General features: G+C 42.2%; 1 protein-coding gene across 1 annotated transcript; it reads left to right on the top strand.

Moving 5' to 3' along the window:
* The first annotated feature begins 5,411 nt into the window (after positions 1–5,411).
* Positions 5,412–9,028, top strand: ccka (cholecystokinin a). Its single transcript, XM_080767851.1, has 4 exons — positions 5,412–5,467; positions 8,007–8,083; positions 8,263–8,446; positions 8,779–9,028. The coding sequence occupies exons 2-4, from the start codon at positions 8,009–8,011 to the stop codon at positions 8,916–8,918; spliced, it is 399 nt and encodes a 132-aa protein (XP_080623977.1). The 5' UTR covers positions 5,412–5,467; positions 8,007–8,008; the 3' UTR covers positions 8,919–9,028.
* Positions 9,029–9,314: the final 286 nt, after the last annotated feature.

Genomic DNA, 9,314 nt, shown 5'->3' with positions numbered 1-9,314 from the left:
CTTGAACTGCTGCTTGGTGTCTCTCTCACCCGATACCTACTGTAGAACTACCTAGAAATCATCCCATTACAAGGGGCTGTTATCAACGTTGTCATCCCATATGTCCCAGGAGGCTCTGGTAGGCTGTTGTTAGCCTTTCTATGGCAGCCTAACCTCATGTCACCAGGCTTTCCACCTTGGAGGAAACTGAAAAGGAATGCTGCCTAGGCTAATGGCAGCCCATTGAGCCCAATGTTACTGCATGTGCTGTCACGGGGCGGAGTCACATTGAAACTCAGCACAAAACCCCATTCCAGAAACACCAGCCTCGACAGCATGCCTCGCTAATCATAAGACTTTCAGCAGATGCTAGGCCTAATATCACTAAACTCTCAGAACAGGATTAATCAATGCTAGCACTATAGGACAATTTGGCCTAACCAAAATCATAAACAATCCAAAAGTTTACAATATTGGACAGAAATAATGTTGTGAGCTTGCAGATATTATGCTATTTTTGTTACTTTTGAAAAGAAGTGTGTCTGTGGCTTTTATAAACATTGAACCTATGAAAAGTATTAACAACAGCTTGTGACAAAATAATAACACGTGCAGCCATTGGAACATATTTTCTTCTTTCTGAAAAGTGAAGGTTTAGGACAACAAGCTACATTTCTGCCCGACAGCGACGATATTGTTTGCTGTCGAATTGACACGGCATGAGACGGAGGGATCATTGTTCATCCAGTTATTTTCCAGCACATTTTGTTCAGTCAACCAGATCAAACCAAATCTTTTTTTGTTTCCAGTTAGAAAGTGACAGACTGACCCCAGGCCTGCAATCTAACTGTCACAACTCCTGAGGAGATGAAAGAAAAGAAAATGAAAGGAAAGAGAGAAGGGATTAAAGGTGAGGAGACGACAGGAAGAGAGGAGTGCAAATAAAACGGACAAATGGATGGGGGTGCAGGAAAGGACATTGTGACAATAGAAATTGAACCACGATAGATAGATAGATAGATAGATAGATAGATACTGATAGCATGGGCAGCATTCCATTTCGGGTTTATGATCCGGTCGGGAGCGGATGGTAACTTCCGTCATGTTTTAGTCAATGATTTGTAGTCATCTGGCAGGACTCCTGCAAGGCGGTATCAGTACTATGAATGGGTACTTCTTATTCAGCCTTGTGATTTCATGCCTGATGACTACAAATCAGTGACTACAACATGACGTAAAGTACCAGCCACTCCAGACCGGTTCACGTGGCGATTTTGGAACACAGACTGCAGTCTTTCGTCCGAGGTGGAAATTAAGCCCATGGTGAGGAGGGGTTAGACCTGCTGTCTTGTCTCACCTCCCTGGGATTACTAGTTTTCTCCACCTGTGTTAGTCTCCCAGCCAATCCCTGTGTTGATTGTCAGTTCTGTTCACCTGTGTATGATTCCCTGTCTATTTTAAACCCTCAGTTCCTTGTGTTAGATGTTGTTTATGGTGTTATGTTCCATGCAGTCCTGTGTTTCTGGAGAACAAATCAGTGTTAATTTGATCTGCTCTGCTCCTGCCTGTCTGTTCTGCATTTGGGTCCCACTTCTCTTCACACCGTGACAGATAGATAGATTATTATTACATCACAAACACCAGAATCTCAATAGAAACACACACACACACATATATATACATTTCACACATTACTGTTAACACCTGTAGTACGTAGTGTCATGTCTTGTCCACATCCAAAAGCTAGTGGTAGACCTGACATAGGCCTATATGCTGGATAAAATTATTAAGTTATAGAATGGATGATAAATGATATCATCCGTACAGTGGAATTAAAACTCTTTTATCTAATAGTGACCTACCAAGGGGAGGCTGAAATGTAATTAAAGGTAGCATTAATCCCGGTGTGCACATTAACAGTATTTATCCTGGCCGCAGCAGCATTGTGCAGAATTGTGTGAAGCATTGTGCAGGATAATGTGATCACAATATCTTCAAAATATCTTCACAATGTATGGTCAGATTGGTGGAAATGATCAGTATAGGCTGCCTTAAATAGACAATGAACAAAAAAAATCAAAGGTGAAGTTCAGACTGACTGAATTTCATATCTCAGGCACGGAGAGACAAAATGACAAGAGAAGTTTGTTGGGTTATTCCATAAAGGCTCTTTGCAACGCTATAAGCTCTGTAGTATTTTATTTGCAACCGCACAATAATATCACGTAACACACAGTGGTAGCAGTGTCAATAAACTTCCTTAGTATCCGCTCTCCGCGTCAACATGCACTGACGTCACATCCGTTTTACCCTTAAAGACATATCATGCATTCCACCATAATATACTACCACAAAGTTGGTGTGGGCACATTTAGAGGTGTTTTAAATGTTTTCGCATGCACGCACACACACACACACACACACACACACACACACACACACACACACACACACACACACACAAAAACACACGGGGGAAAGCTTTAATATTGATCAAGGATGTATTAAAAAGAGCTGATTGGGAGGCCCACAATATTTCCCCTGAGAAACACTAGGCTGAACACAGTGGATAAAATGTCTCTGTTTCCCGACAACTATTTTTATAATTAAAATCACAATGTATCTGATGAGTACTGATGTAGGTGATGGATGTAGGAAGGATGGCTTTAAAATAATAGCCAAGATCAGAAACCCAACCTAAATTAAGTTGCAGCTCTGAACAATATCACATCAATTGCACAAACATTTTATACCAAGAAAATGTCCAACATATCAGTCCACAGTTGTCACATTTCAATAGGTTGAAAATGTCCACACATGGATGGATGCGCACACTTCACATTAATAGCCTAGAATTGTGGATCCAACTGTTGCCTCTGAACAATGATTTGATATCGGTGTCTCTTCTCTGAAGGTTATTTACTTTCATTTCATTGTGACAGCGTATAGAAACACAGACATCACGCGCTCTTACAAAACACCCAGTGTGTAGCATTATGCCTTATTATGGGATACCTGCCCTCCGCCAGGATCCATCCTCTTCTGTCTCATAAACAATAAAAGCTTTTTCAAAGAACACGCCCCCAATTGCTACTTGACACAGAAACACTGTGTCAAGTAGTGTCTCTCTCTCTCTCTCTCTCTCTCTCTCTCTCTGTCTCTCTCTCTTATAAGCCCCACTCAGCTGTTTAATTCTTTGTTTTCCGCCTCTCTCTATTTTGCCCCTCTGCCCACTCTCTCTCTTTTCCTTCTTTTCCTGCCCTCTCACTCAGCTTTACTCTCTCACCTCACTGTACACTCCCTGTCCATATCTCTCTTTAGGTCTATTCCTCTATCCTTAGAATTTACCTAAATTAACATTTGCTATCAAGCCATGGGCCATTAAATTGAAGTTCAGAGTAAAAGTAGCTAAATGAGCATATAGTTTGCATAGTTCCTAAGTTCCATAGTTCCAAATCCTATAGCATCCCTGTTCTTGAGCATTTGGAGAAAATAGCAGCTTTATACAAGCTCACAACACGCCGTATTGCATGTGCATGCAGATAAGTCACTATGTGGAACGGGTGACAGGACAGACAAGTGAATCACTAACATGCAAATGTGCTTGTCCGATAAAAAATGACATCCTGAATCTGTTTCCTTATTCAGTCTAACAGCGTGAGGCAGTTGATTATAGCAAAGAAGAGGCTCTGTACTGGAGACTGGAGAGGGGTCCGAGCTGAACAACCATGCATGCAATTAATTCAAGTGCCTGACTCACCCCCTGGGACATAGAACTGAGAGAGAGAGAGAGAGAGAGAGAGAGAAATAGAGAAATAGAGAGAGAGAAATAGAAATAGAGAAATAGAGAGAGAGATCTAGATATAAAAAATGCATGCGTACATACAGTATACAGTAGAATGCTCAGATATATACTGGGCAAAATAAATGGTAATAATTAGCAAAATACCCATTGTGATTAATCAAACTAATGATGTACAATATTGGACCCACTTGCAGAGACAACACAGGGACATAGTACGGTGGTTGCAGAGACAACACAGGGGCATAGTACGGTGGTTGGTTTCTTGCAGAGACAACACAGGGACATAGTACGGTGGTTGCAGAGACAACACAGGGGCATAGTACGGTGGTTGGTTTCTTTCAGAGACAACACAGGGACATAGTACGGTGGTTGGTTTCTTTCAGAGACAACACAGGGACATAGTACGGTGGTTGCAGAGACAACACAGGGGCATAGTACGGTGGTTGGTTTCTTGCAGAGACAACACAGGGGCATAGTACGGTGGTTGGTTTCTTTCAGAGACAACACAGGGACATAGTACGGTGGTTGGTTTCTTTCAGAGACAACACAGGGACATAGTACGGTGGTTGGTTTCTTTCAGAGAGGGAATTGATTAATGAAGTTACACACGCTGACTGTACAACACTACAGTCACAGACAGAAACAACAGCCTATACTGGCAGGTGATCACCGTGTTCAAACACACAGATTTATGACAAATAGCTGATCTTCACCATTGGCCACGACAGACAGCTCACTTCTACCTGTCTACAGAATTCCAATTCCAGCACCATGGACAGCGATCTGGGCCACATTACTGCATGTAAAGCCTTAACCATTTAGAAACCTACTATTCACTAGACTAGGCTATAGCCATATAATTAGACACCTACTATTCACTCTATTTAAACAACAGTCCCAAATTTGAGTGCACACATGGGGCAGAATTATTGCGAACGCAGTGAGCACTTACTATGAGACCTAGCAGATCATGTCTGTCTGTCTGTCTGTGTGTGTGTGTCCGTGTGTCCCCCCCTTTGTGCCCATATATGGAGCTGATATGTACGAGCAGCTCATGTCCGTGTGTCACGCTTTTGTGCCCATATATGGAGCTGCTTTGGGGACTCCTTATATGGTTATGGCTGAGTCATGGTGACAACTTAAATATGTACGAGCTGCGTTCGCTTCCCGCGTTTGCGCGTCTTACTGGTAATACTCTAGTCTGGGCCTATACTGTCTCTCACAAGATCTATAACTAACACACACACACACACACGTGTGTGTGTGTGTGTGTGCAACTGCATGAATGCCAGTGTGTGCATTTGCATGTGAGGATTACTTTATTCTAGGTATGGAAGCAAAGACACCAATCAAATGAACGAAGACTTTTCTTCATCTTTGAGACTTGACATGTACACTTGCACGCACGTGTGCGTGCATGCGTGCGTGCATGTGTGCGTGCATGCGTATGTGTGCGTGTGCGTGCATGTGTGTGTGCGTATGAATCAGATGTTTGCGTCTCCAGTTGCGTCACTCAGTCAGCGTGCGGCAGCAACAAGCTCCTCCCACCTGCCCAAGCCCCGCCCACTGCCTGCCTTGTATGTACATAAAGCTCTCCTCTCTCTGGCTGTGTCTCATCCCTGAACATCACTCTGAAGGTGGCTCCCGCTCTCCTCTTGTTTGGGTCAACCAGAAAAACCGAAGGTAAGAATGGGGACTGCATGGGAGTGGTTCTAATGTTTGTTTTTCATGAGTTCCACGGCTTGTTAGACTTTTGCGATTACTGTACATTGTACATTTACTCGAAACATTGACAAGACAAGTTTGCTTTCAAAACATTAACCTTTTTCACCTTCTTTTCCCAAAAAATATCAAAATGTAATGAAAATTGCTAAAAACATAATTGTGCTGCTATACAATACATACAGTACAATAAAATACATGGGGGCAGTGGATCAGGAGGTAAAGCGGAATCGTAGTGTTATCCCCAACTCCCCCTGGGTACTTATAATAGTGGGTTACTGTTGAAGTGTCCTTGAGCAAGACACTGAAGCCCTAACTGTTCCTGATGAGCAAGCAGTTTGGTGTCTTGGTTGGATGCTTCTGTGCGTGCGTGCGTGCGTGCGTGCGTGCGTGCGTGCGTGCGTGCGTGCGTGTGGATGCAATGCACGTTGGATAAAGACACTAGATAACTGGACCATTTTTTATTTACATAGGGCTTAAGTGGTTAAGTGGGACATTTTACATCCAAAAGCTTTTATATTTCATCTGAACAAGTCAGAGACGAATGGATGTGTATTTAATATTTATTCAGTTACGTGTGCGTTTTCTCCTTCTTCTTCTTTTTTATGGTTTAATTTACAGTACACCCATTCAAATATTTTTGTCTGCTCATCTACTTTTCAGATAACATTCCAGAAATACTGTTCCAACAATATTTTCCAAAACATATATGCTTCAGTCATTGACATAGGATTATTAACAATAATTTGTATTGTTGAAATTGAGCCTGTCCTCTCACATGTGTGTTGGGAAAATTAAGATAAGAATTATTGTAAATGCCCGTTAATACATAATACTATATTAATTAATCAGAGGGGCGGAGAGAAAAGGAGAGGAGAGGAGATAATAATTGAGCATGGTGAATAATGAATAGGTTTTTACCAAACAATGACCAGCTGCTAACAGGAATCATATTAGCATGAACAGAATGTCTATTTATTTGTAGACATAAATTATAGAACATTTAAATATAATGATGACTGTATACCATCACTGTGCCATCAAATAAAGTGAACGGAAACCAAAAAAGACAAATATTGTCTTATGGACAAGGAATAATTAGGAATTATTTTTATTTATTTATGTATTTATTTACTTTACAAAAAGAGACACCCGCTGAGAGAGAAGTCTGGACAAATTCGTAACATCTGGACAAAAGAGAGTGAAATGAACTCCTGCAGATTGATGCTGTCTAAACGCAACCCTGTGTCTGTTTGGAAAATACAGAGTTGAAAATAATGTTATGGAGAGGGACCATTAAAATGGAGAGAGAGAGAGAGATAGAGAGAGAGAGAGAGAGAATGGAGGCAGAGAGAGAAACAGGGGGAGGGAGGCTTGGAGTGAGAAAGGGGGGTTTGTGTTATTAGTGTTACGAAGCCTTAGAGCCAACAAGCGCTGGTTCTGTCTAATTGGTCCATTTCCTCTGGGAGGATGTGGGACAGCACCACATCTATCAAAACTATAAGACAATCCACCACACAACATGTACCCACACGCGCACACACGCGCACGCACACACACACTGCATTAACACCTTGCACACTTGATATCCATGAAATTCTAGACATTATATGTGTGTTTCGGAAATGTTGTAATAACACCTTCAGTCCTTCACACATCATTTTTCAAACGACACGTAAATACCGACCTACAGTATAGCAAACCGGCAGCGGTATGTGTTCGATGCACTATCCCCTCGGGTATACCAATGCACCCAAATTATGTGGTTATAGTAGATTGAATTTCACATACTGTATAGAGATATTTTACAGACGTTTGTCGAGCTTAAGAATCTTTACACGTACAGTAAGTTAACATGCGTCCCCTAGTTTTCTATACTTGGCCTCCTTTTCCCCCTCTGCACCATGCAGTCCTCTTAACCAACCAGGAACTGGACCTTGTCCTGTGGCTGCACTCAAAGGATGCTCTAGATGAGAGCATGGGCTAAATGGCCTGCTATGTAAATGTAATGTAATTTAATGTGTTATGGGGATCCAGTCCAAGAAATATGGCAAGAAGAAAAAGGAAGAATTAGCCCTTAATTGCTCCGTTTCCCCCCCGAGATGTTCCTAATGCTGATATAGTGTAGCATTGATGGGGGAGAAAGAGACATGTGTGCCTAGTAAAATACAACAAAAACTGAAAAGAGAAAACAGAGAACTGAGCTAAAAAGAGAAATGGAGTGAATTGGAGGTCATTGAATTGTTCTTGTTCCTGTCTTGCATTGTGACACTTGTGAAATGATTCATGGCTCTGCACTCCAGAGAACAAGCTGCTTGTTCTTCAAACGTCTCTGTTTAGTATGCCTGCATGAGAGAGAGAGAGAGAAACAGAGTCATATCTGTAGACTATGAATGAAAGCATAATACCTGAAAGTTTATCATTCATATTATATTAGTGGTAGGATTATGATTAATAGGAATTATGTGTATTAATGGATGTGATTTTGTTTTCTCTCTAGCCATGCAACCAGGTGTCTGTGTGTGCATTCTGTTGGCAGTGGTGTCCACTGGCTCACTGAGTCTCTCACAGCCCATGGTAAGGCACACACACACACACACACACACACACACACGCACACGCACACGCGCGCACACACACACACACACAAGAATTCCAGACCAGTATTCTCTCATCACGTCAATAATATACATGTTTTGCAAGTGTGTGTGTGTAATCTTTACATTGTCCATTTGGTCCATCTTGTCCAATTACAGGGGTCAGAGGTTAAAGTCGCTCACTCAGACAGTCTGCCTCCTCCCTCGCCCGACAACACACGCCAGACCCGCTCAGCTTTAGCGCTCTCCTCAGGACAAGCGGTGAATTACAACCAGTTACCAGAGGACACAGATGCAAACAACAGTCTCAGTCAGCTGCTGGCTAGATTAATGACGAGGAAAGGTAAATATAAAATCAAATGCAACCATTACTAATAGAATCATGACATTGGGAGTACACAGTGTACATTTTAGTCTGGATGTGTTCAACACATCACTGATTGTACTACACACACACACACACACACACACACACACACTCAAATCAAATCAAACTTTATTTATATAGCACATTTTCAACAGCCGAAGGCCGACCAAAGTGCTGAACAAGGCAATACAAAGCAACTACAACAGAAACATCAATGGCAATTAAAAGCAAGGGAGAACAGATGGGTTTCTGCCCAATCGACTTACACTGTCCTCCTCTGTGTCTCTCCATCCCCGTGGCCCCTGCAGGCTCTCTGTCTCCTAGCAGATCCTCTGTGAGCAGCAGAGCCAGTGGCGTCGGCCCCAGCCACAGGATAAAGGACAGAGACTACCTGGGCTGGATGGACTTTGGTCGCCGCAGTGCAGAGGAATATGAATACTCACCTTAATACCTCCATAGACCCTCTGTTCTTATAGTCAACTGTACTTGGACTTCCCCTCATCTACACAAAATCTCTTCACCAAAAAATAGCAGATCTGCCAGCACAGCTCCCAACTTGCAGATCTACAATTATTTGGTGAATGTTGATTATTTTGCTAATTTTCCACCTGATTTTCAAGCTAACAACGTGAAAATCAGTTCTTGTCCGTAGACTTTGAGCAAAATTCTTGCCCCCCCCCAGGCTGTTTTACATCTGACATTAACATGCGGGCTGGTCCTGGGTGATCACTTTGTAATTGAGTTGAGCTAAAACATGCAGTCCAGAAGTAAAAGAGGAAGTCCACCTGAGACACAAACGCATCAGATCGTCAACATGTTGTCACAGATACATTTGGTATTAAAC

This window comes from Protomyctophum bolini (genome assembly GCF_963924005.1).
Source record: "Protomyctophum bolini genome assembly, chromosome: 7".
Taxonomy (NCBI): Eukaryota; Metazoa; Chordata; class Actinopteri; order Myctophiformes; family Myctophidae; genus Protomyctophum; species Protomyctophum bolini.
Note: the sequence above shows the minus strand (reverse complement) of the source record. Positions and strands in the feature narration are given on the sequence as shown.